Source organism: Balearica regulorum, chromosome 2 (genome assembly GCF_011004875.1).
Source record: "Balearica regulorum gibbericeps isolate bBalReg1 chromosome 2, bBalReg1.pri, whole genome shotgun sequence".
In the NCBI taxonomy this organism is placed as follows: domain Eukaryota; kingdom Metazoa; phylum Chordata; class Aves; order Gruiformes; family Gruidae; genus Balearica; species Balearica regulorum.
The window spans coordinates 168,521,530-168,549,324 of NC_046185.1; the positions used below are offsets into that span (position 1 = coordinate 168,521,530).

The 27,795-nt window shown below is 43.8% G+C and overlaps 1 protein-coding gene and 1 long non-coding RNA gene across 8 annotated transcripts in view; one reads left to right on the forward strand and one right to left on the reverse strand.

Moving 5' to 3' along the window:
* The window catches only part of SMARCD3 (SWI/SNF related BAF chromatin remodeling complex subunit D3), a 76,699-nt gene that overhangs the window by 43,494 nt on the left and 5,410 nt on the right, over positions 1–27,795 (forward strand). For 6 of the 7 annotated variants that reach the window (XM_075747032.1, XM_075747030.1, XM_075747028.1 and 3 more), the window contains 3 exons: positions 1,915–2,132; positions 5,200–5,242; positions 27,644–27,766. In XM_075747032.1, coding sequence (XP_075603147.1) covers positions 1,924–2,132; positions 5,200–5,242; positions 27,644–27,766 — 375 coding nt within the window. In that variant the 5' untranslated portion in view covers positions 1,915–1,923. Of the gene's footprint in view, positions 1–1,914; positions 2,133–5,199; positions 5,243–12,455; positions 13,240–27,643; positions 27,767–27,795 lie in introns of those variants that run through there. The other variant, XM_075747034.1, reaches the window with a different exon arrangement.
* On the reverse strand, positions 1,321–9,129 carry LOC142600670 (uncharacterized). Its single transcript, XR_012834258.1, has 2 exons — positions 8,722–9,129; positions 1,321–7,365 (listed from the first exon to the last, which is right to left on the reverse strand). It is a non-coding gene; the product is annotated as an uncharacterized LOC142600670 (long non-coding RNA).

A 27,795-nucleotide genomic window follows, 5' to 3' on the forward strand; every position in this document is an offset into this window, starting at 1 on the left:
TTGGAAAGGGCTTCCACAGGCTGAGTACCCACTGTGTGGCAAACTACCCCCTTTGGTTGTGAGCCTGACTCCTCCTGGCCTCCTCTGATGGCCGTAGTTCGTTATTCCGGAAGGGGCAGTGAACAGTCAGTCCCCAACTGCCCTCTCCAGGCCACTCGTGATTTTGCAGAACTCTAGCAAATGTCCCCTTAGATTACCTTGGATCACCTCTTTCCACATGGAAAAATCATGGTATATTTACTTATGTGGATGCAGTTCCGTATCTTAATCATTTCCATGCCATTCTTTGTACTGTTTTCAGATCTACTCTACTGAACTGCAGGAACCAGAACTGCATGCAGCGTTCAACATGCAGGCAAGCCATGGAGAGTAGCACAGTGATGTTCTCTATTCCCTTTCTTGTCATTTCTTCTGTTTAATGGCTTTTTTTGACCTCTAGTAAGCAGTGAACTGATTTTTTTTCTTTTCTTTTTTTTCCTGGAAGCATCCGTTTAAACTCCAAGATCTTGCTTCTGTTGGGCAACAGTCAGCTCAGAGCCCATTGTTTTGTGTGTGATGATTGGATTGTTTTTTCCCACGTAATTCACTTCAATATGTATTGAAATCCATTTTCATATTCCTTTTAAGTGTTCATTCTGTCTCATGAAGTCCTTTTGCAGGTTTTTGAAGCTGGCCTTTATCCTTGCCAGCTTGAATAGCTTAGTGTTACCAACACACTTTTTCACTTCCTTGCTTTTTCTTTTCCTTCACCTCTCCCCCCCAGCTTGCTCATGAATATGCTAAAAAACATGAGCCAAAACTCTACATGTGCCTTCCTTTTATTTTCAGAACCAATTACTTTTACCTCATTTCTATCCTTTAATCCATTATTTATTCATAACGGCCGCCATTGCCTCTCGGTTTCCTTAAAAGACTTTGTAGAGGGACTTGACTTTCAAAAGTCTTTTGTGTATGATTATTCTTATTCACACGTTGCTTCAAATGCCTGTAGAGTGTGTGTGTGTATTTGTAGTTTCACATATACATCGACGTATAATAAACATCTTGATAATTCTTAGAGTGAAACTAAGCTCTTCTCTCTGTTTTAAGTTGCATTTTACAGGTGGTAATTATTTTACTGGTGTTTTTCCTTGTCAACTATAAACTTTTAGGATTTAGAATTGAGTTTACTGTGTGTCTTGTACAGCATTAAGTTCATGATTTGACCCCAAGTGTCTCTTCAGAGCACAATGAAGTCAACATAAATGTCAGGACTTTAGATTGCCTACAGGGGCTGCTCACAAACTACCACATTCCTTTTTTTTTTTTTTTTTTTTAAAATTATTTTAGAGGCTTGAGCAGAGAGATGACCTTTTCTTAAAGGATTCTTGTCACTTCATGAACTTACACTGCTCTCCGGTGTAGGTGAAGGAGAGGGCTCTTAATGGAAAATGTTTTATCATAGTGTTTTCATGGTTCACCTTTGCTTGTTACAGTCTCCCTACTGATCAAATCAGCCAGCTAGTCAGTGCAAAATTTGAAGCATTGTGGATATGAGCTTGCTGGTAGCTTTGATTAGCATGTGAACTGCACCAATTTGGACTGCATGTAGCTGCTGCCATGGAGCTTTTTCTGTAGTCCGAAGGTAGAGCTTTCTGCTGTAAGCTGGCCTGTATATGTTACTGACCACTGAGTGTTTTCCCAAGCCTAGTATTTTTCATCCCTGTTTCCTGTCTACTTTATCACTGAATTCCTCTTTACGATGTCCAGCATATACCAGTCCGGACCTCACGTACTCTGTTGCTGTTTAGTGCTTATCAGCATGGTCGAAATGGGGAACTTGCTGGAGGTAGTGTCTGATTATGTACAAATGTCTTTGCAGCTGAAGAAACAGGGACCAAACTGGCTCTTCTTTCTGTTTTTCTTCTTCTCTAGCGACCTGGGATGCCATCAGGAGCTCGAATGCCCCATCAGGGGGCTCCCATGGGTCCCCCAGGCCCTCCATACGTTGGAAGCCCCTCAGTGCGACCTGGGATGCCCCAGACTGTGATGGAAACAACAAGAAAACGCACGGCACCGCAGCAGGTCCAACAGCAGCAGGTGCAGCAGCAAGTGCAACAGCAGCAGCAAGCCACTCAGAACCGAACTAGGAGGTGAGTGTTCCAGAAAGAAAACAAGGGGGGACAATTTGAGGAAGAAAAAACAGTATCTTTTTAGCAATAGGTAAGACCTTTAAGTTGAATGAGACAGAATAGAAGATTTATGTATTGTCAGTTTCTTCAAGCAGGAAAAACATTGGTAAATTTTACTCTTTTCTTTGTTTGTGAACGGTCTTGAAGAAACTGACCGTTACTAATGTCTGGTTTTGCAGTTATAATGCTTTTATCTCACAGGTTTATCAGGCTATAAATCTGGCCGTTGTATTTAGCCTTTAAAGTTAATGAACGTTTCTGATATAGTACAATTACTGTATTTTTTGTTATCTGTTCTGTATAGTTTCTCTGATCTCTTGACTGGCTAACAAAATGGTTTGTAAACGAGACAAGTGGAAAAAAATTTTTGGTTGTTCATGTGAATACTTGTACTGTGGTCACTCAGGAGAGTGGTCATAAAACTTGCAATTGTCACAGGCATTCCTACGTATAAAGTAAAGTGATAGGCATAGGAAATAATTTCATAGAATTAGAGGATTTTTTTTTAATGGAACTTTCTTTTTAAAATATGCCCACTTTGTACAGTGCTGAATGCATTCTCTCTTAAATAACAGTTCGCTAATTTCTTTTTGCAAATTATTAGACCTCAGCAGTCTTGAGTTCCAAGCGTGAGCCAGCTCCTGATAAATATGTAGAGTGCAGTCATCTAGGTGGTCTGCTTTTTGCAAAATGATTATAGGTGTATATATAGACTCAGACAGGATTCTGGTGGTGTCGTCGTATCTAGTTGTAGATAAAACGTGACTCTCTAAGCTCAGTGCTTCAGGAGCCCTGCTCTGTCCAGGTTATATGCCTTGGATCAGCAAGCCAGACTTGGGAATACTGATATCTGGGATGCATCTGGAAAGGACCCCAACCCTGAGAGTATTAATACATTACGATTGAATAGGATTGAATACAGAAGGAATGTGTGTGAGTGCAGCACGTGAGCACAAGAGATGTATGTGTGTCCTGGAGGCCTTGCCCAGCACTAGCCAAAATGCACATTCCACAGCACCTCCCAGGAGGTACTCCAGGAAACTGCACAAAATAATGCGTAGCCTTCAAATATACAGGGTAGATATAACGTGAAAAATTGCCACTGCTGGATAGTTAAGGTAAACTTTAGTCACTAACTGGTTTCCAGGGATTGTTAAAGAACAATATTTTCTAAAAGTTGATGGCCTAACTCACAGAAGGAAGCAGTTTCCCCTCCCCAGTTCTTAACATCAATGCTTCTAGTTTGGAACCAAACAGTAATCTCTACTGCAGTGAGTCCAGCTTACACCAATGCTTCCTAGGTACTCAGGAAAGTTTCTCTGTTTCTTCTGCCATGCCTTTCCTCCAGATAATGTGTTGAATGTTTTCCCCTCGTTCATTTCCACCTCCCTGTTACCGTATGTTTTATGGCACAAACAGGCCAAGAAGGTGTAGCCATCCTTTCTTGGCAGGTCTGGTGGAGACAAAAATCTCATTTCTGTAACAGACTCTTGGAAAACTGGTTGAGACCCAAGTTGTTGGGGATTTTTGATTTGTTTGTTACTTGCTTTTTAATTGCAGACCTTTGGGGTTGTTGCAGGTGCATACATTTCCCTTTGGGAGGATAGACCTTGCTCAGACATTACTTCCAGATTCTGTGAAGTGTTTCAGTGCAGATTTGATCTTGTGAGCTGTGGAAGGTGTTGGAGGTTCACACCACGCAACATTCCAGTCCCATTATTCCTAATGCTTTTAAAAAGGGACATTGTTCACCTATTAAGTTGGATGTGACCGTGGGGATGAATTTTTCTGCCCCTGAGGAAGGATGTAGTTTGCCCCTCCGGGCATGAGGAGTTCCTCAGGTTTGGCTTATTTGGGAGTGGGGAGGAATCTAAGAATCTGGTATTTCAGGCCAGGCTTACTATTAGCAAACGTAGGAAGGGAGTATGCCGCATCGATGTGTGTGGAAACAGCTTTTACGTGGACATGGCTGATGACAGACTTCCTGTATGAAAACAGTAAGGAGGGGCATCCTTGTGACATGGCACAGCGGCAGCAGGCGGTTCACTTCCTCCCATTTGTCTGTCACAGATGGAGTGATTAATCTCCTGCTTAAGATAAAGGCCTCACAAATTACAGAGGTGAAGAATAAGGCCTGAATTCCCTCTTGGTCCTGTTAGAGAAAGCTAGCTGACAGGTCTGGTAGGCACAAATGGTTCTTAGAATCTGAAGAATTCAAAAGACAATGTTTTTGGCAATCTTCCTGACAGTACCATTTCTTAGGCACATATACATTTGTGCGTACATACACGAACACAAGTATGTTTTTAAAAGTATAGATATATAAATGTGCTTATGTATGGGTATGGACACATTATGTATATGCACTGCAAGCACACATATATCTTCCCACATGTGCATTCATAAAGATGAACAAATATGGAAACGTAAGCCCACTTACCTTTGTATATCACTCATGCAAATATGTTACAATAAAACAAGTGTATATACGTAGGGAAGGGCATGTATATATGTGTGTTTTCATACCTCATACAAAATACACATATATATGTGTGTTTTCATCAGCAGTCAATTTTGGGCATGAATGAATGCATGTCATCTGTTTGAACAAATTCACGTTCTGTTTACAGGCACTCAACCACTTACATGTGCATATGCATAGGTATATCTATGCACACTTCCACACGTGCGCAGTCCTCCTACATGCTTTTTCTGTATCTATAGACAGAATGTGCACATGCAGTTGCATACATTGCCGCCCTGCACCATAGAAGATGCTGCGATCAAAGAACTTGCACACTTCTTTCCAAGATGCATAACAGACAGCCCTGATTTGTTCTTAGCTAACTACCTCCCCAGGCTGCTGAGAGAAGGGGTCCTAGGTCCTGGGCATGGGTGAGACCCTTTTGCTGATGCATGCACAGCTGTGCACCAGCATGTGGAGATGTCAGGATAATTTAGCAGGTGGCCTCGTTACTCCTAGATCTGTCACCATGGTAACGTGTTTTTTTCTTTAAAAAATGTACAGTGCCAAGAGGAGGAAGATGGCTGACAAAATTCTCCCTCAGAGGGTGAGTCGCTTTCATTTCCTATTCCCTTCACAATCAGTTCAGCATCTAAGTGTAATTAGAGGGATTTTAGAAAATACTTTCACTTTTTGTTTAAAAATCTAATTAAAAAGTAAGTAGGCAGTGGGTAAAAGTCTAGAGAGCAAGGCTGGGGCTGGGGCTGGGGGCTGGGAGCGTGGAGTGCAACCCGGCCTGCGTCGTCCTCGTGCGCTGGGTTAGCCGAGCCAGCACTGCCACTTGCTGGATGGACAGTGGTGCTGGGCTGCGAAGTACACGACTTGACGCTGGGGCCCTCTGGGTCTTAAGAATGTTTTTGATCATTTTTTGAGGCTGGCCAAAAGCTGGTTCACAGCGCAGCTGTGCCTGTAGGATATGGGCTTGTTCTCGGGTCTCTCTGGCCCAGTAGAGCTGCCAGGTTATAATTTCTGCGGTTGTGTCCTAGTAGGACTGAAGTGAACCCATGTAAACAATAGAGTTCAAGGGGCCTGCGTTGTCCGGAGAGTTAGGAGTTCTCTTATCCCTGGGAACATGTCTAGCTTTTAGTGCCTACCTAGGCTTGATCCTCAATGCTTAAATCTTCTACTTCCTTTTTAAAACATTGGAATTTCTCTCTGCTCCCCTTCTCTTTCATTATTCCCAGACTTTTTCCTTTCCTGTGCCCTCTTCAGTAGAGTTCCCCCAAAACCTACTTGGTCCCAAAAGGGAAACTTCCTTAGTCTTCAAAACGCACACCTTCATCACATCCTAGTCCCAGTTTCTTTGGCTTGTGGTGCTTTTTGGCGGCTCAGAATCCTTTTGACAGGTGTGTAGATCTCCACGTTCTTTCCAACTGCTAGTGTAAACCCACACTTGCTGGCAGCCTCCAGATTCTCTTCTGCGACTTTCCATAGGTACCTAGTGCCAGCCACCTGAGGAGGTGAGCCCACTTTGGTACTCCTGATGTCATATTATCACTTCTTTTCTTGTAATTCCTGCCACTCTCTGAAAGCACAGCCTCTCATAGGTTAGCCGTTAGTTCTGTCATGCTGCTGTCTTGAAAGGACTAAGCTACCGTTAAATCCACACCTTTGAACTACTTGCAGCCTCCATGGTGTTTGTATTAAAGTCTCATTTCTGCTCTGCTTGGAGTGTGTACTTTCTTAAAATGAAAGCTATGGGTTTTGTGCTGTCAGTTCTGTCTGTCCCACACAAATTGTTTTCACAGACAGTTAGACATCCTGCGTTCTGTATGGTGAGGCTATCGCTTTAAATATATATCCATTTCAAGGCGCTTTTTTGTTTGTTAGTTTTTGTCTGATGCCTCTATAAGATAAAAAGGTCTCAGAACAGAGGTAACCAAACTCTTTTTGGCAACAGAAGGCTTGTGCCTCTGTTTACCAAATCCATGATAATTCTTTAATAGGTGGAGCCTTATTCACAGAATCACAGATTGGCAGGGGTTGGAAGGGACCTCTGGAGATCATCTAGTCCAACGCCCTGCTAAAGCAGGTTCACCTAGAGCAGGTTGCACAGGATCGCATCCAGCCAGGTTTGAATATCTCCAGAGAAGGAGACTCCACAACCTCTCTGGGCCACTTGTTCCGGTGCTCTGTCACCCTCAAAGTGGAGAAGTTTCTTTTCATATTCAGATGGAACTTCTTGTGTTCCAGTTTGTGCCCGTTGCCATTCAAGTATGTCATAAAGCTATACAGATGCCAACACCTTTCAGAACCATGCTGTCACCAAGTCTTCTTGCCTTTCAGTATCTTTGTTGCTGTCAGCCAATAATTTTAACTGATGGAGTGATAAGGCAATGCAAATTGCTAGCGTTCTGTCTGCAATGGAGTTTTAATCAGTGCAGCTGGAGTGCTGGTATTGATGATATGACATTGTGTCTGGATTAAGGTACTCCATTAGGCTGCAGTCAACCTATCAGAACCTCCTTATGCTCACCATTCACGGATGGGAAAATGCTGTGTGCATCGGTGTCCTGACAAGTGGAAGATTTGCACCAGTGGCTATGGAATGCACTTGAAGCACCGGGTAAAAATTCTCAAATTTCCAGAGCTACTTCTGGAATATTTTCCAGCTAATCAGCGTCTGTTACCCCAGACTTTTTGCAGACTCTTGCTTGTGTTTTCTGGGAACTGTGAAGGGGAGAGGGTAAGATATTAAATACATTTTACTCTTGAAAAATGTCTTATGTAGTAGTGGAAAAGGAGATGGGTTTTCAAGGTTACTTGCTGCGATAGCGAGTTAGGCAGTTGGCACAGATAACCTGCTGTTGGACTTCCAGGCTCTCTGATCAAGCCTGTGCTATAGTGCTGGAGCATGTTGCTAGCTGGGTAGGGTCGCTCGGCTGCTATGGTTCAGCTATTTGAGAAGGATTTAATTTTGCATGGATATAATCATATGAGCAAGTTGAACCTAGCAAACTATTACATATAGGAAGATAGGATTATGGAACTGCATGGGACCTCCTGGCACATCCAGTCTGGTTACCTCTGTCATCGAAGCCATGACTCAATTACTGCCTCAGGACTGGTTAGGTTCCTTACTTCTGAGATATTTTAGATCCAGCAGCTTTTTTTCTTTTTGCTAGGCTTGGCAAGGCACGTGCTTTTAGTTTGCTCCCCACAATTCTAATCCTCACAGTTCTTTGTTATATCTATTTCAGGTTAAATTCACCCCTTTCAAATCTCTTTAATAAAATCTACTTCTCAGGAGACCTGAACTATACATAGTATTACAGATTACCAGTATCATCACCAGTGCTTGAATGCCACTAATGTGTTTTCATCTCTACTGGAAATAGCTAGTGATGCAGATTGGGATCACATTTTATTTTTTAAGGCCTTACCACATTGATAGAGCATATAGTCATTCTGTAATTGACTAATACTCACAAGTGTTTGTACTTTCTATTGTTTGCAACTGATGAATTCCCATATTAGAGCAGGAATTATGATATAGACTCTGAGGAACGTGATTCTGTGCTTTGTAATGCTATATTTCATCCTGTTTCTATTATACAGTTCTCAGCTTCCTTACATTCTCTGTACTGTCCTCTGCCTTGTATTGACTGTGCCACCCAAATTTGTCATTATTAAGTTTTGTTAGCATACTTCTCCTTTTTTGTGCTGGAGCTATTAATGAAAATATATAAATAATATTAGTTTCAAAAATGGTCCTTGAGGCACTTCCTGCTTAATACTATTTTTCTGTGCCAGTTCTTTACCATATATTGCTCTTGCTCTAATCCCCATTTTTCAGTCTTAAGCTGTGGTTCCCTTTATGACTATATGTCAAATGCTTTACTTAAATGCAAATCGATTGGATCTACTGCATATCCTTTGTCTAAAAAGCAATTTTAATGAAATGAAAGACTTGGTTAAGCCTAGGCTGACAAACTGTCCTGTAACAAGGCTTAGCATTTTTTATAGTGTATTCAACATTAACTCCAGTTCTGTGCAGCAGGCTATACCCCACCCCGTTTTCCTTACCTCTGGATCTTTCCCTTGTTCTCTGGCCACTGAAACCCTCGTTCAATTTCAGAAAAGTTCATAGGCATCTTCATTCATAGCTGGGGACCTAGGTCTTTGGAGCTGATGTGGCCTTTGTGACCCAAGTTTAGCAGCTGTGCCTCAATTTCGACCTCAGGCCACAAACTGTCTGTAGGGAAACATGACTGCACATCAGATTGCGCCTCTTCTTTCTCCAGGCCTTGTCTCCTCATTTTACTTCTGGTCAGTGTCTTATTTTCTCTTAATTCTGAGTCATTGCATTTTTCCCAAGCACTGTGACTGTGATTCACTGTTCTGTTTCTTCAGCTTCCTTGCCCACCCATTCTGATGTAAGAATCTCAGCTGAAAATCATTCTGACTCCATCGCTGTGTGACTCTCTGCTTCTCCCCGTTTAACTTGCTGAGTGGAGTGCAACTTTGAAACAGGAAACTGCTTCTCCTTCAACGGCATGCCTGTCTCTTAGTATTGGCTACTGTTCTTCTCACTGGGCCCCAAATTCCCATGAGGACTTTTTGTCTAGCCGTGCTGATAGGTTTTTGTACAGCTGTCCTCTCCCTTTCACCCTCTCTACTTCATCCTCCTTTATACAAATATTCAGTCAACTCCTGCCGTTGTTCACTGACCACCATATGGCATTCTCTGCACAGATCCCATACCATAATAGCTGTCCTGTTGTTCTTTGGTCACTGCATAGCTGTTGTCCACCTTTTTCTCCATCTGAGCCAACCAGAGGTGAGGAACACCTGGATCTGCTGTTCACTCTTAAGAAAGAAATGGTTAGAGATGTGGTAATCAGTGCCGGCCTTTGATGTAGCAGTGAGGAAGGAGAGTAGTGAAGTACAGACCCTGGACAAGCAGAGTTTGGCTTATTCAGGGAACTGGTAGGTGTGATGCCATGGGAGGCAGCTCTGAAGGGCAAAGTGGTTCAGGGAAGCTGGCAGGTCTTTAAGGACCCTCCAAGCACATGAGCAGTCTGTCTTGATATGCAGAAAAATGAGCATATTTATGAAGTTAGGCTGAGAGCGTTGGGTTGTTCAGCCTGGAGAAGAGAAGGCTCCAGGGAGACCTTAGAGCCCCTTCTAGTCCCTGTAGGGGCTCCAGGAAAGCTGGAGAGGGGCTGGTGACAAGGGCAAGGAGTGACAGGACAAGGGGTAACAGCTTTAAACTGAAAGAGGGTAGATTTAGGTTAGATATAAGGAAAAAATTCTTTACTGTGAAGGTGGTGAGAGACTGGAACAGGTTGCCTACAGAGGTTGTGGCTGCCCCTGGCTCCCTGGCAGTGTTCAAGGCCAGGTTGGATGGGGCTTTGGGCAACCTGGGCTAGTGGAGGGTGTCCCTGCCCATGGCAGGGGTTGGAACTAGATGATCTTTAAGGTCCCTTCCAACCCAAACCATTCTATGATTCTATGAGGAGGCCAGCTTAACTAAGCAGGGAACTCACAGTGGAGGTCCCAACATTAAAAGACAGCATACAAGAGGTGGAAGTATGGGTAGGCCTCAAAGGAGGAATTTAGAAATGTTGCCTGAGCATATAGGGAATGGTACCAAGAAAGTCAAAGCTCAGCTGGAGTTGAGATTTCCAAGGGACGTCAAGGGCAACAAGAAAAGCTTCTACTATTACATTAGTAATAAAAGGCTGACCAAGGAAGATGTCTGCCTGATGCTGAGTGGGCTGGGGGATATAGTGACAACGGAGACAGGTAAGTGCGAAGTACTCAAAGTCTTCTTTGTCTCAGTCGGCACTAATGGTGTCTCCAATACCTCTGTGATCAGTGAGCATGTTCAAGAGGAACAGCCAGCAATGGAGAGGGATTGAGCCAGGGATTACTTGAGAAAACTTGACCCATGCAAGTCCATGGTACTCAATAGGCTGCATCTGAGGGTGCTGAGGGAACTGGTGCTGAATGTCCTTGCAAGGCCGTTCTCTATCACCTTTGAAATGTGGTACCCAGGGCAGGTTCCCAGTAACTGGAAAAAGGCAACTGTTGTGCCTATCTTCACAAAAGGCCCAAAGGACAATCGGGGGAACTGCAGCCAATCAGCCTCGCTTTGGTCCCTGGCAAAATCATGGAGCAAGTGCTCTTTGTAACACATTTCTGGACACATGAAGGAGAAGAAGGTAATGGGGAACAGTGAGTGTGGATTTACCAAGGGTAAATCATGCCTGACTAACCTGATTGCCTCCTCTGATAAAATGACAGGATCTGTGAGCAGGAGATAGCAGTGGATATAATTTACCTTGGCTTTGGCAAAGTTTTCAACACTGTCTCCCATAACAGTCGTGCATTCAAGTTGGGACATTTTGGTCTAGATGGGTGGACATCCATCTGGTTAGATGCTTTGGCTTAGAGGGTAATGGCTAATAGACTGCTGTCTACTGGGAAGATACTGCAGGGATCTGTGCTGGCAGCTGTTCAGTGTAGCATCTTTATCAATGACCTGGAGGAGGCAGTGGAGTGCTTGCTTATGAAATTTGCAGATGACACCAAATCAGGCGGTGGGCAGAACCAGTCAATATGCTTGTGGACAGGCTGCCGTTGAGAGGGAGCTGAACAGGCTGGAGGAATGAGCTGACAGGGACTTCATGAAATTCAGCAAGGTTAAATGCAAAGTTCTTCCTTGGGAAAGTGTGAGGGGCAGTAAGCTCTTGCTGGAGCTTTCTGGCTGGGGAACAGGACTGCTGGAAAGGCCCTGGAGGCCCTGGTGGACAGTGAGCTGAGCATGAGCAAGAAGTGTGCCCTGGCAGCAAAGATGACTAATAGCATCCTGGGCTGTATGAACAAGAGCACAGCCAAGAGACTGGGGGACTTGATTACCCCTCTTTGCTCAGTACTTGTTAGCTCACAGATAGAGCGCTGTGTCCAGTTTTGGGACACCCAATTCAAGAAAGACATTGGCAAACTGGACTGAGTTCAGTAGAGTTGAAAAAGGTCATCAAGTTGGTCAGAGAGCTGGATCAGCACATGAGGAGAGACTGAGAGAACTGGCCTTGTTCAGCCTGGAGGAAGAATGGCTCTGAGGTGACCTAGTAGCAGCTTGACAGCACCTAAGAGAGGATGGTCAAGAAGATGGAGCCAGGCTTTCCGGTGGAGAATGACAGGAGAATGAGAGCTGGTGAGCATAAGTTGAAACAGGAGAGGAGCTGGCTATCTGTAAGGAGAAACTTTTTCACAACAGGACAGCATCATGGTTTAACCCGGCAGGCAGCTAAAACAACCACGCAGCTGTTCGCTCACTTCTCGCCCCCCTGGGATGGGGGAGGGAATCGAAAAGAAAAAAAAAAGGTAAAACTTGTGGCTTGAGATAAAGACAGTTTAATAGGACAGAAAAGGAAGACAATAATAAATAATAATAATGATAATAATGTACAAAATAAGTGATGCATGGCACAATTGCTCACTACATGAAGCCAATGCTCAGCTAGTTCTCGAGCCAAACTGCCTCCCAGCCCTCCCCAGTTATATATGGAGCATGATGTCATATAGTATGGAATATTCCTTTGGCCAGTTTGGGTCAGGTGTTCTGGCCGTGTCCCCTCCCAGCTTCTTGGGTGCCCCCCCTTCTCATTGGCAGGCCAGTATGAGAAGCTGAAAAGTCCTTGACTGCTTAGCAACAACTAAAAACATCAGTGTGTTTATCAACATTATTCTCCTACTAAATTCAAAACACAGCACTATACCAGCTACTAAAAAGAAAATTATCTCTATCCCAGCCAAAACCAGGACAGACAGTCGAGCATTGGAACCCAAAGAGGTTGTGGGATGTCCACCCTTGGAAGTTTTCAAGCCCCAACATAACCTCATCATTGACCCTGCTTTGAGCAGGAAGTTGGACGAGAGACCTCCTGTCATCCCTTCAAGCTGGTACTTGTGATCCAGCTGCTGTTCCGTAGAGCATCTCTAGCAGAAGTCTCCAGAAATGTTGCTTTCATAGACTCCCTGGTCTAGAGTTGATGCTTTTCCAAGCTGATTGACTTTGTGGTCTCCTCTCCAGTTGTTTCTTTGGAATGCATGTCTCAGAGGTTTGACTGGGTCATAGATGCTGCTCAGCCACTGAACTAGAACTTTGAGAGTAATTCATAAAGCCTCTTCATAATCCTAATTCATAGATGGGACCTATAACCTTCTTTTATGTAATTAAACATTCAAATGTAAACACTGTAGAGCTTAGGTGCTTATATGTATTGCTTCTATCTGCCCACATTAGTCTGTGCTCATAACTGATTACCATGAGTGGCCGGTGAAAGACTTGCTTAACTGTTGCTTGTAATGTTGCAGGATGTTTGCATTTTTGAATGGTATCTGCACGTGGCCATGAAATTCAGAACGGCACAGTTGCTTTTGCTGGACTGTTGTTGGCTCTGTGGTGGCCAGTCAGAAATCCTCTCTGAAACACTATCTCTTAGGGATCAAAACTCACATGGTGGCACAGAGTTACAATATCTAAAGAGTGTCAGCCCTTAGCTGTTCTTTTTTTGACCACCATAGAAGCCTCAACAGTGAGAGACACTTTTGTCTAAAGTTTCTTAGCAGGGAAACTATCCAGGAGCTGATAAGTCAGACTTTTGTCATTGTCATTTGGAATATAAAAATGCTGGCTTCTGAACATTATTTTTGAAATGTCTAGGTTCTATGCATTTGCTGTAGGTAGTAAAAAAAATTGGCTCAGGATCTAATTGAGCTTGTCAGACTTGGGAGAGCAAGAGGTCTTGGCTTTTGTTACCTCTCTAAAAGATGGAAATTGTAGGCTAGCCTAATTCTAAGGAAGTTGCAAAATCCCTATTTATTTGTGTCTGATGATTTTTTTCTTTTAAAGCAAATTGCTGAAATTATTTTGTTTGTCCTGCTCAGGTAGTGAAGAATGCAGCCCCAATTGTTGTTTCGTACCTGAAATGGATCAAATTCTACTTATTTTTTTCTGGGACATTTAGTGATAGCCAACTTTCACCTGCAAACAAATATCAGTCTGAAGGGCACACTTTTCTGTATCTGTGTTTTTGGGTTTTTTTTAAACTATCTTTAGTTTAAACTAAAATTAAGTTATGCAGGTGAGAGCATGATGGCTGTCTGCTACAGATGATGGACCTGATCAAGAAGGAGACAAAGCCTGTCTTAGATATCTGGAGGAAGCCCCATGATTGCAGGCCCTCATACTCATGGGGAAACTTTAACCACCCTGACATCCACTCTGAGGGCAGGAGCCCTGGGCACAAGCACGACAAGAGATTCCTGGATTGGACTGATGACAATTTCTTGACGCAGGGGATCAACGAGCCAACAAGGCGAGGTGCGCTGCTGGACCTGTCACTCACAAAGGAAGAAGAACTGGTTGGGGATGTGAAGGTTAAAGGCAGCCCTGGCTGCAGCAAGCATGAGTTGGCAGAGTTTGCAATCCTGAGAAAGGTGTGCAAGACCTGGACTTCAGGAAAGCAGGTTTGGGCTTGTTCAGGGACCTGCCCGGAAGGATCCTATGGGACAGTGGTGCTCCCTGAAGGACAAAGGGGCTTGGGGAAGCTGGCTGAATTTCAAGGACAACCTCTCCGAAGCAGGGCGGAATGATCAAACCAGGGGTTAAAACCAGGCTCATTAGAGATAAGCCTGTGGGTGGCACACCAATGTTTGTGGAATTATGTTCTAGTGACGTCCTTTGGTCTGCCATCTTAGTGGAGGTGGGAGATGGAGAGCCATGTGACAGCAAAGACACGAGGGTTATTGATGGGTTAGAAACCACAGAAGCACCTGAGAACAGTCACGTAGGAATTAGGGCTTCTCCCCCGAAAAAGGTGGTGGGATCGATCGCCCAACTGAAGTGCATCTACACCAATGCACACAGCATGAGCAACAAACAGGAGAAGCTGGAGGCCATTGTGCAGCAGGGAAACTGTGATACAGTTGCCATCACGGAAACACGGTGGGGTGACTTGCACAACTGGAGTGCTGCAAGGGATGGCTACAGACTCTTCAGGAGGGATAGGCAAGGAAGGAGAGGTGGTGGGGTGGCCCTGTATGTTAGGAAGTGTTTTGATTGTTTAGAGCTTGATGATGGTGACATTAGGGTTGAGTGTTTATGGGTGAGAGTCAGGGGGAAGTCCAACAAGGCAGATATCATGGTGGGAGTCTGTTATAGACCACCCAACCAGGATGAAGAGGCAGACAAATTATTCTATGAGCAGCTGGGAGAAGTCTCTCAACCGCTAGCCCTTATTCTCGTGGGGGACTTCAACTTACCAGATGTCTGCTGGAAATACAATGCAGCAGAGAGGAAACAGTCCAGGAAGTTCCTGGAGTGTGTGGAAGAGAACTTCCTGACACAGCTGGTGAGTCAGCCAACTAGGGAAGGTGCCCGCTGGACCTGTTGCTTGTAAACAGAGAAGGACTTGTGGCTGATGTGACGGTTGGAGGCTGTCTTGGGCACAGCAGTCATGAAATAATAGCGTTCGATTCCTGGAAGAGTAAATGGGGGGGGGTGTCGGCAGAACTGCTACCTTGGACTTCCGGAGGGCAGACTTTGGCCTGTTTAGGAGACTGCTTGACAGAGTCCCTTGGGAGGCAGTCATGAAGGGCAAAGGAGTCCAGGAAGGCTCGACATTCTTCAAGAAGGAAGTCTTAAAGGTGCAGGAGCAGGCCGTCCCCATGTGCCAAAAGGTGGGCCATCAGGGAAGAAGACCGGCCTGGCTAAACAGAGAGCTTTGTCTGGAACTCAGGAAAAAAAGGAGAGTTTATGGACTTTGGAAGAAGGGGCAGGCAACTCAGGGGGACTACAAAGATGTTGTTAGGCTATGCAGGGAGAAAATGAGAAGGGCCAAAACCAAACTAGAACTTAATCTGGCTACTGCCATTAAAGGCAATAAAAAATGTTTCTATAAATACATTAACAACAAAAGGAGGACTAAGGAGTATGTCCTTCCTTTATTGGATACACAGAATCACAGAATGGTAGAGGTTGGAAGGGACCTCTGGAGATCATCTAGTCCAACCCCCCTGCTAAAGCAGGTTCACCTAGAGCAGGTTGCACAGGATCGCATCCAGGTGGGTTTTGACTATCTCCAGTGCAGGAGACTCCACAACCTCTCTGGGCAGCCTGTTCCGGTGCTCTGTCACCCTCAAAGTGAAGAAGTTTCTTCTCATATTCAGATGGAACTTCTTGTGTTCCAGTTTGTGCCCATTGCCCCTTGTGCTGTCACTGGGCACCACTGAGAAGAGTCTGGCCCCATCCTCTTGACATTCGCCCTTTAGATATTTATAAGCATTGATGAGATCCTCTTTCAGTCTTCTCTTCTCCAGGCTAACCAGCCCCAGCTCTCTCAGCCTTTCCTCATACAAGAGATGCTCCAGTCCCCTCATCATCCTCGCAGCTCTCCGCTGGACTCTCTCCAGTAGTTCCTTGTTGTTCTTGAACTGGGGAGCCCAGAACTGGACACAGAACTCCAGATGTGGCCTCACTAGTGCAGAGTAGAGGGGGAGGAGAACCTCCCTCGACCTGCTGGCCATACTCTTAATGCACCTCAGATGCAACAGGGTGAAACATAGTGGCAAAGGATGAGGAAAAGGCTGAGGTCCTTAATGCCTTCTTTGCCTCAGTCTTTAGCAGTAAGACCAGTTGTTCTCCAGGTACCCAGCCCCCTGAGCTGGAAGATATGGACAAGGAGCAGAATGAAGCCCCCATAATCCAAGGGAAAATGCTTAGTGACTTGCTACACCACTTAGACACACACAAGTCTATGGAGCCGGATAGATCCACCCAAGGGTTCTGAGGGAGCGTGTGGAAGTGCTCACCGAGACACTTTCCATCATTTGTCAGCAATCCTGGCTAACTGGGGAGGTGCCAGTTGACTGAAGGTGGGCAAATGTGGCACCCATCTACAAGAAGGGCTGGAAGGAGGATCCAGGGAACAACAGGCCTGTCAGTCTGACCTGGGTGCCAGGGAAGGTTATGGAGCAGACCACTGAGTGCCATCAGGCAGCATGTGCAGTACAACAAGGCGATCCGGTCCGGTGAGCATGGGTTTATGAAAGGCAAGTCCTGCTTGACTTGACTAACCTGATCTCTTTTTATGACAAGGTGACCCCCTTAGTGGTTGAGGGAAAGGCTGTGGATGTTGTCTACCTGGACTTCAGTAAAGCCTTTGACACCGTTTCCCACAGCATTCTCCTGGAGAAACTGGCTGCTCACGGCTTGGATGAGTGTAAGCTTCACTGGGTAAAGAACTGGCTGGATGGCCAGGCCTACAGAATTGTGGTGAATGGAGTTAAATGCAGTTAGTGGCTGGTCACAAGTGGTGTTCCCCAGGGCTCAGTACTGGGGCCAGTTCTCTTTAATATCTTTATCAGTGATCCGAACGAGGGGATTGCATGCACCCTTAGTAAGTTGGCAGATGACACCAAGTTAGGCTGGCCTGTTGATCTGCTGGAGGGTAGGAAGGCTCTGCAGAAGGATCTGGACAGGCTGGATCCATGGGCTGAGGCCAACTGTGTGAGGTTCAACAAGGCTCAGTGCCAGGTCCTGCACTTGGGTCACACCAATCCCAGGCAATGCTACAGGCTTGGGGAAGAGTGGCTGGAGAGCTGCCCAGCAGAAAAGGACCTGGGGGTGTTGGTCGACAGCCAGCTGAATACGAGCCAGCAGTGTGCCCAGGTGGCCAAGAAGGCCAGCAGCATCCAGGCTTGTATCAGAAATGGTGTGGCCAGCAGGACTAGGGAAGTGATCGTCCCCCTGTACTCAGCACTGGTGAGGCCGCACCTCGAGTGCTGGGTTCAGTTTTGGGCCCCTCACTGCAAGAAGGACATTGAGGTGCTGGAGCGTGTCCAGAGAAGGGCAACCAAGTGGTGCAGTGTCTGGAGCGCAGGTCTGATGAGGAGCAGCTGGGGGAACTGGGGTGGTTTAGCCTGGAGAAGAGGAGGCTGAGGGGAGACCTGATTGCTCTCTATAGCTCTCTGAGAGGAGGTTGTAGCCGGGTGGGGGTCGGTCTCTTCTCCCAGATAACAAGCGATAGGACAAGAGGTTGCGCCAGGAGAGGCTTAGAGTGGATATTAGGAAAAATTTCTTCACCAGAAGGGTTATCAAGGATTGGAACAGGGTGCCCCGGGAAGTGGTTGAGTCCCCATCCCTGGAGGGGTTTCAGAGCTGTGTAGATGTGGTGCTTGGGGACGTGGTTTAGTTGTTGGACTTGGTGATCTTAGAAGTCTTTTGTAACCAAAATGATTCTGTGATTTTAAGAAAAAAAATACTAATTTATTTTTAGTGTCATACAACTAGGCAATCTGAAGTCTGACCCTATCATGAAAACTTACTGCTACTTTGTTGGGTTTTTTTTCTGTTTAACTTCTACAAGACAGGCCTGAGGATTCACTTGTAAATAAAGAGCATATGCATTTAAAATCGCTAGCAATGAAATATTCCCTGCAGTCAGTGTTGAATTTTTTCTGTGTTTGGCTACACACACTCCTAAAAATTTTCACTTTATTTCTAATCTGAACTTAAACAATTCAAAGTTCATTGTGTTGTCACTTTGATAGGCAGAGAACATTTTTTTCCTGTTGTGTAGATAGATGCATACTAATAAGTGAAGCTAAGTTAATTGACTCTGTGGAACCTTGTATTATAGAGGATGTTTTCCTGTCTGCTAATCATCTCAATAGCTTTTCTTAGAATTTTCTTGAGTTATGCAGTAGATTTCTTCATTTATGACTCTGGTGTTGTTTTAGTGATTATGCTATTGCCAAGCATGGCAGTAATTGTAAAATCCTTAGTCTTGTTCCATGTCTTCCTGCTCATGTATTTAAGAACTGCACTGGCCTGTTAGGCTACAGTGGTGTTCTGGGCTATTGTTTCCTCCCCTACCATTTCCTAACTCCTTTTAAGATTTCCCTGGGAAGCAGAGAGAGTCCCCACGCTGTAGCTACATCCTACATTCTTTGCTTTTAGGATTTTTGTTCATACAAATACATTTAATAATTTGTATTGTTTTATTTCTCCCAGTTCAGCATGGTATGGATCCATATCCCTGTCCTCTTTATTTCTGATTTCCCCATCCTGTGTCACTTGTAGATTCTTTTCTATATGTTCAGGTTAAGTTATAAAAGCCCCAGAACTATTCCTCTTCTTTATATTTTGCATGTTTGTCTGTTTGTTGCTGCTCATGCAGATGACTTCATTAACTTATCCACAGTGAGTTTCAGTCACTTTCGTCAGTAACCATGGCCTCATTAGCACCCACCAGGACAGATAAATTGCTTACTTTATTGTGCATTCCATTGTGTTCAGTATGATAACTCATCTGCCACCACGCAACTCAGTCAGAAAACTCAGGAAAAGCCTTTTCTGAAGTGTCTTACAGTCTTTTCAGGTTGGGATTAACTAAAAATTTTACAGCTTTTAATGCATTTATATGTCTTTTGTCATCTTCTGGATCATTTTAATAAAAATGCCAGGTCAAAGTTGAAAGATGTAAGGCTTCATACATCACTTGGCCATGATGAACACTGAAGCTTTGTCTTACTGATTTTTGTCCAACTTTCTTGGGCAACACGAGGCCAGTATTTGCTTTCCATCTGTGTGTCACTGTGAATTCCTCAAATAGTTCCTGTGAAGGATTGTATCCCTAAGGACCACTCGAAAGTCTAAAATACCCGTTTTCCTTTTTTTTTTTTCCCCCCATTTTCTGGACATCTTTAAGGAATGGATGGGATATAATTTTCTTGCAGAAGTGATACAGCTAGGTTTCTCGATATTTAGAAGAATAAAATTGGTATTCACATGATGCTTTTTGGTACTCTTCCAGCCCCAGCAGTAATTAGCTTGGAATGGATGCATTAGATCAGCTCTGACATAATGTGTATCTTTCTCTATGGCCTTGGAGACCAAAGCAGAGTTGTTTCTTTGGTGTACTTGAGAGAGTTTAGTCTAGATTCAAATGTCCACAACTCTGTATTTCATAACTGGGAAATGTTCATGAAATTATGCTTAAAACATTTTAGGGAAATCAAAGTAAATCTCTCTAAAGCTTGATTGTATATTTTAGCTGCACATAACAGGCTTATCTGTCCTGGTTTCATGTTTCTTCTCTGCTTTAAATCAAAATATGACTTAACTCTTTGGTTTTCTTCCAATAACTCTGTGACTATAAATGGAAAAATATTTTCTCCCATGAAACTCTTTTTCCTATGTTAATATTTATTTGATAATGAGATAGCCAGAATAAAGATAACATTCTAAATAAATTTACAAATGCACCATTCTCTCTAACGCAATTGCATTATTAGGTTGATGATGGTTATGATGGAGTTGGGGCTAAGTGAGAGATAGGACTAGGAGTTAATGAGATGTCAAAGTAAAAAGAAAGAGGAAAAGTTTTTGAATTACTACACGATCTTTTGAGGGTTGGAGAGTGAAGACTGGGGATTCCACCTCTGTCATAAAGATTGCTGGATTGGATTACACTCCGCTGTAGGTGCAGAGAAGGAGGGAAGAATGCAGTTCTGTTGTTTAAACAATATTTTTCTTACGTTCTCCTCGCTACTCGACAGCCGCCAAGTCCAGTTACGGTTCACTCGCAGACCTTCCTTTTCTTGGTGACAGGCAGACAGTGAAATACAAATTCAGAGTTGGGGAATTTCTTTTCCCCTCTGGAAGGTTTTCCTGCTCTCTAGGTGAGGAAGGGTGGTTTTGTTCACTGCCTGAACTTCTCTTGATCTCTTTGGTAAGTTTTACATTATTTGAGGAGATCCTTGTGCCTCTCCTGAGTGAAGACATCTGAGCACTTTGAGGCTTCATAGAACCATGTGCAGCTTTGTAAAAACAAAATCTTGTTCAACAAGCCTGCCTTTTTCTGAGGAGATCACAGGATTCTTTATAACAGAAATTGTGTCGATACTATTGGATTTCTTCAAGCCATTTGATCTGTTACCAATAACGTCTCAATTAAAAATCTTACAGGATAGGTGAGCTTATTGGTCATCTTAAATTACAAAGTCCTTCACTGTCAATTTGGAGACATATCAGTGAGTGGGTCATTCCTAGTAGGACCAGAAAGATCAGTTCTTGGCCTGGTGCAGTGTAGCTTTTTTTTTTTTCAGTGTCATGCTTAATATGTGAAATTTGATGGTAAAATTTATGGGTAAGATTAATGGAACAGTAAAACACAGGGAGAGGGACAGTTATTGCTACAAAGTATTATCTGAATTGCCCAATAAAGTGGTCATAACACAGCAAAATTAGTTTTTCTGCAAGTAAGTGTAGTACGTCTCTAAGCCAGGAATCTGTCAGTACAAGACTCTGTCTTGGAAAGTGGTGATTCAGACATGCTTGAAGCAGACGAAGTTGGCAGAGCACAAGCAACAGTTCATTCTTAGTTCTGCTTCTCTCATACTTTCTACTATAGTATTTGTTAAGACCAGGAGCTGGTACATGTCCTGTATAGTATTGGCCAGACAACTTCAGCCTATTACTTTTATATTGAATTCAGCAGAGGCACAGGCGTTCTGGTGCTGCTCCCGTTCCCATCTCCTACTAGCAGTGTTCCTCAGGGTTTCTGTTTCACCAGAACAACCACCAGTCACCTCTTCCCTTAGTAATACTACTTGTGCTTCACAGATAGTGACCATCCTTTTGTCAGATCATCTAGTAGATAACTAAATTATCGTACACTCAGAGCAGTTGTTTCCTGTCTGTACTTGTTCTGAAGATTGACACTTCTCTTTCATACCATTGTTTAATGATAAGATAAATGTTACTTTCATCTGCAGTTACAGCAGCAGAAATGTAATGGGCATGTATCAGATCTAGTATTAACTCCCTGTGACAATTCAAATATAGTATCAAGTTTTACTAGTTTGACTTTGTACTGCCAGACCTTACAAGTGGCTTAAAGTCAGCGTACTTTCTACACCAGGTTCTCTAGCCATTTTGACAGAAACCTCCAGCTGATCTTGATCAGTGTTTTGAGTGGAATCTGGTACTCTCAGGTGTGAAATGGTAGCCTGAAATGTGAAGGAACGCCACCAGTTCTTCCAGGATTGTTCTTCTCCAGCTATGCTATTGGCCAAGCAAAAGATTTCTCTGTGTCTCAAACTTACCTCTCCCATAGCCTTAGACACTTCATTTGTTACAATACTACCGTTAACCTATTTTGAACTGAGGGTTTCAAAAGGTGGATTATCCCTGACTTGTGTGTTTGTTTGGTAATGACAAATTAGCCATTCCCGGTGTCTAGTGCCAGGTCTGAAGTAAGGGAAGGACAAAGATGAACTGTAGATAGTAATTTCTCATTTTCAGAGATGTTAAGGTTAGTTAGGCAGTGTTCTGGAAGGGTGAGTGTCATTACTGGGATACATCTGGCTGTATAAAAAAAGTTTGCTTGAGTAGCCCAGCTGTATAAAAAAAGTTTGCTTGAGTAGCCCAGCTTTATGGAGAGTCCCTGTTGCTGTATGGCGGCTCTGTTCTCATTTGCTTTTGGTCAATGTTACTGTCTTCCGGAGTTTTTGATTTGGAGACATCCTTGAATATACTTAGAGGATATGAGATAGACTAACATTTCTATTGATTGCTTTGGAACCCTCCTGAGGAATTGTAAGCCTTATTTGCAGATCTGCTCATAATTTAAATCTATTACTTGTACATTTTACTTGCAATACGCATAGTACATATAACAGGTGTTCACACTTGCATAGAATAAAATGAAATAAAAATTAACTGTAATTTAGTCTCTGTAACGTGTAGGCTGAAAGTGACCATTAGTCCTCAAACACACAAAGGATTCACAGAATATCTGGCAAAACCATGATTTGGGTAGGCAGCTGTTTAAGCCTCAGTAATCACAAAATAATTTGGATCAGAAGGAACTTTGGAAGTCATGCAGAACAACTGTTGCACAAAACAGGTTCAAATTACATCAGGTTGCTCAGGACCTTGTCCAGTCAGGTTCTGAATACTTCCAACCAAGGATGGACATCCCATGGCACCTTTGGCAGCCTATTCCAATGTTTTGGTACTGTCAAGGTCCTTATACTGAGTTGATTGCCCGTGTCGCAGTGAGTTTCTGTTGCCTCTCATCCTACTGTTGTGCACCTCCAAGAGGAGGCTGGCTTTGTCTTTTCTTCACCATCCCATACGGCAGTTGCACTCAGCAATAGGACGTCCCTTTCCCCTTCTCTTCTCAAGGCTGGACAAATCCAGCTCTTGCAGCTTCTCTTGGTAGGCATGTGCTCCAGCCCCCAGGCATCCTGGTGGTCCTCTGCGGGCCACACTCCAGAACGTCGCGTCTTTCCGGTCCCGTGCCCAGAAGTCCAGATGCAGTTTCACAAGTGTGGCATAGCAAGGAATAGCCTCTTTCCTTGACTTGAATGCAACACTTAGGCTAATACAGCCCATTTTGCAGTTGACCTTTGTCGCGGCTGCCTTACGTCACGGTCTCAGTCTCTGCTTGTTGTCCGTGAGGACCCCCAGGTGCACTCCTGCAGAACTGCTTTCTACCCAGTTGATGCCCACCTGTACCACTGCATGGCGTCATTCTGTCCCAGGAGCGGAACTTTGTTTTTTGCCTTTCCTGAACTTTACAACGTTGAACTGCCATCCTGTTTCTGCAGCCTGTCAAGGTCCCTCTGAACAGCCGTGCTCCCCTGACTCTGACATAGGCTCAGGGACCTGGGAGGCCTGAGGACAGGACTTACCAGGAGAAATGGAGGCAAAGAGAAATGGAGGCAAAGACAACTCTGAGTGCCTCGGCCTTTTCCATGGCTTTTGACATGAGCGGCAGAACCAGACCCAGACCCTGGTTTTCCTTAGTCTTCCTTCTGTTGCTGTTTCACTTGCAGAAGGCTTTCTTGTGGCCTATCATGTCCATTGCTAGGTTCAATTCCAGCCGAGCTTTGACTTTCCTAATTTCATGCTTGCATGCTTGGGCACCATTGCGCTGGTCCTGTTGGGTAGACCATCCCTACTTACACCTCCGTGCACTCCATCTTTGCATTTGAGGCCAGTCAGGAATTCCCTGCTTAACCCTGCTGCCCTCCTGCCAGGCCTGCTCAACTGGTCTGATCATTCCGCCTTGCTTCAGAGAGGTTGTCCTTGAAATTCAGCCAGCTTCCCCGAGCCCCTTTGTCCTTCAGGGAGCACCACTGTCCCATAGGATCCTTCCGGGCAGGTCCCTGAACAAGCCCAAACCTGCTTTCCTGAAGTCCAGGTCTTGCACACCTTTCTCAGGATTGCAAACTCTGCCAACTCATGCTTGCTGCAGCCAGGGCTGCCTTTAACCTTCACATCCCCAACCAGTTCTTCCTCCTTTGTGAGTGACAGGTCCAGCAGAGCACCTCGCCTTGTTGGCTCGTTGATCCCCTGCGTCAAGAAATTGTCATCAGTCCAATCCAGGAATCTCTTGTCGTGCTTGTGCCCAGGGCTCCTGCCCTCAGAGTGGATGTCAGGGTGGTTAAAGTTTCCCCATGAGTATGAGGGCCTGCAATCATGGGGCTTCCTCCAGATATCTAAGACAGGCTTTGTCTCCTTCTTGATCGAGTGGTTTGTAGGAGATGCCCCTTGCAGTATCATCTGTTCCAGTGCAACTCTCAGCATTTGGATGAAGCGTTCCCTAGCGTGCAGCCTGTTGTCATTGCCTTCCAAGCTGTTGCACTGTGCCAGTCATAGAAGCTATTCCGTGATGTTTTTCATATCTTAGAGAGTGTAGTGTTGCAGCTTTTCACTAGTTTCTGATTCTGTCTGTTTCAGCAGCTTTGCACATTGGTTTACAGACACACGTGGTGGGGCCCCCACATTGTGCTGCTTTTACAAGGAAATTGGGAGAGCCTCTCCCATGATGCTACTCCCTGCACACTGTCCTTGCTAATCCCACTCCTATAATTTCCCATTCTTTTGTCACCATCGATAAAAAAAATCTGTGGAAATCAAGGATAAAAATGCATAATTCAATAATAATCTATTCCTGTTAATTTTTAAAAGTTTGAAACATTTGAATTTTCACAATAGGAAAAAAAAGACCCCCAGCCTCTAGAAAGACTCTATCTTACTAATGTTAATAATAATCTATTCCAGTTATCCATATAATTCTAAGATAAGGTTTAACATACATGCTTCAAAACCTCAGATGATGAGATGCTGCTGCTAGGTGCTTTTTGTAGTTTGTTGAAATAGATAAAGGCCAGAATGGAGAATTCACGTTTTGAAATACTCTTTACACATTTGTAGTTAGAATTTTTGTAGAAGAAGACAGGAGACTAGCACGGAGCTATGAACTTTTCTGTTAGGGCATACCATGCCAGAAGAAGGAATTGGGCAGGCTGCATAGATCCTTATCAAATAAACACCAAGATAACTGGGGTTTCGTTACCTGTGAGGAAAACTGCATTACATACTGGCTGGAGTACCTTTATCTCTTTGAGCTAAGATGTTCCAGAAACAAAATTCTTCATTGTAATGTGATACTGCTGGGGCTCCCCTTTAATTTTCCTCTCACTCTTGAGGGGAAATTGGGAAACAGTATGAAATTGGAACATTATCATGCCCCCAAAAGATTATTCCAATAGTAGAGCGAGAAAGCAAAAGACTGTAAGAGCAACCAAAACTGGCCTGAGTAGACCTTTGATCTAGCCCAGTGTCCTGTCTTCACTGTGACCGTAACACATACCTAGAGAAGAGTACAAACACAGGCAACTACAATTCTTCTCCCAAATACTCTCCTAACCTGCAGCCATTTGCAGTTCAAGGAATTATATGCAGTATTATCTTTGTGGGCTGATTTTAAAGTGTTTATGCTTTCTTAACATCTTACCATGTATAACATCCAGTTTGGTTATAGGAATGGAATAGGAAATACCTTTTGACATGCATGTGGTAAGAGATGTAAAAGTGTGGAATAGAAATATTTACTGAAGATTACTGCTGTTTTACAAACTTATTAGGTAATTTCATTATTCAGTACCCTGTGAACCAGCTGGAAAGGTTGTATGACAGCTGTACTATATGCTTTATCTTGAGGGCTGTGTAGGCCAGCTCCTTGCTTCATCCTGTGCCTGGGAGTTCACAAACTGACTGTGCTGGAACTTGGAGTTAAAAGACCGAAACTATGTTCTAGGTCCAGAATTTTTAATTAACTGCAGTATAGCATGATTAATTTCCTCTGTGTGGAAGGAGCTGAGGAATCTTTTCTTCTGTGTGGGACAGGATAAAAGCATTGGGGTATTTTGTTGGGTCCAAAGATTTGTATTCACTGTGGGGAGGAAGTACTGCCTAGCTGTCTTTATTCTGCAAGCTGTCTGGCAACTCCTTGATGTTTCCAGGGCAATGCTTGCTCTTCGTGCTTTGCTCTTAAAAATGTTCATGTTCTTCTATTCTGCTGATACTAAGACTGTGAAAGAATACCAGCAGTTAAAAATATAGAGGTTCAGCTAAAGCTGAACAGAGTTTTTGGGTCCATGGTTTCTGCTTCTCCAAAGTGTCAGTTCTGCTGACAGGCATTCTAGCATCTCAAAACAAACAAACAAATAGATAAGGTTGGAAAAGACATTTATTGATACTCTTGATCAATCTAAATACAGAAGGGAGGAATTGTTCCTTTTCAGGCTGGAAAAGAAAAATATTAAGAAAGAGATAACAAAAAAACCTGTAAAATGTATAAGCAATATGGAGAAGGTGCATAGGCAATGCCTGCCCGCTGCTGCTCCAGCTATGCAAGAAGATGGCATCAAATGAAGCTAATAGATGGCAGGTTCAAAATGAGCAGGAGGACGTACTTCTTCACACACTGCCTATTGAGGTTCTGGAATACCATGCCTCAGACTGTTGTAGGTACTAAAGGGCAACAACTTTTAAATGCTGTCAGAGACACAATACTAGGATAGATGGACTGTTGGGATGACCTCGTGTAGTATTTCTTATGTCCTTGTGGGACATAGTGAACAGGTGTATGCCCGGTGTCTCTCACATAGGTGTTTGTGTCTTACACCAAATTAAAACTGTAGACTTCTGATTCTAAAGCAAAACAGGAATACCAACTAGCTTTTAATTCCTATAGAACAGAAGTATTCTAACAGTTGAATGTTTTAGTTATATAGGTGAAAGCTAGAGTGAATATCATAGAAATAGAAAAGGCAGTCCTGTAGGTTTATTATAATTACTTACAGTTCCTTTCATTTATGGTTTGCCTGCATGAGTTAATTCCAGTTAAGAACCCACTGTTTCATGTAAGGGTATACTTGCCCATTTCTAAGCTCAGATTGTTAGGTCTTCCTCCTAACCTCCTTGAGATCATCTCCTCTGCTAACTTCTCTGGACAAGGGAAAATAAAAAGAGGGGTCGTTAATAGAACTAATGTAGTTTAGCTAATTAAAATACCAACAAAAGTTGGCAAGGTCATAAGTTGACACCTCATAGCTGATCCGGTTGAAACTTTGGTGTGAAGGTCAGTTTCACCTCAGCCAAGCAGATGTGTGGATGAAGGTTGACTTCCTAAATGGCAAGTTTTGCTTACAATGGGTAACACTTGTTTTTAAAAAAATCAACATGAGCGTGCACCCTTTATTTTTAGTCTAGAGAGACCCAGCGCTTTTTTAGTTTAAAAAGGACAAATTGAGCGTACTTTGCATTGCTGAGGGCAGTGGCTGCCAGTCTGCTTGTAGCTAAGCATTACTTGAAAAAAAGCAGCTGTGTTTCAGGCCTTGTGGATCCAGCTGGGGTCTTCCAGAGTTCAATTAACTTTAGTTCTGTGCTCCAGCTTTTCAGTCATGTGCTTGCGCCATGCCACTGAGACCTGCCCCACTCATTGGGAACCACCATCTTAGGGATAACTCCTTCTGAGCACATCTGTCTAAGGGCTGGGAAGGTGTCAGTGTTACTGCTCTGGAACATAGTAGATTCTCGCTTCCAGTGCTTGGATATTCCTTGCTTCCTTCTCAGATCCGGGAGCTGGTTCCTGAGTCCCAGGCCTACATGGATCTGTTGGCCTTTGAACGCAAACTAGACCAGACCATTATGCGGAAGCGTGTGGATATTCAGGAAGCGCTGAAGAGGCCAATGAAGGTATGTCATGAAAAATGTTTAGATTGAGT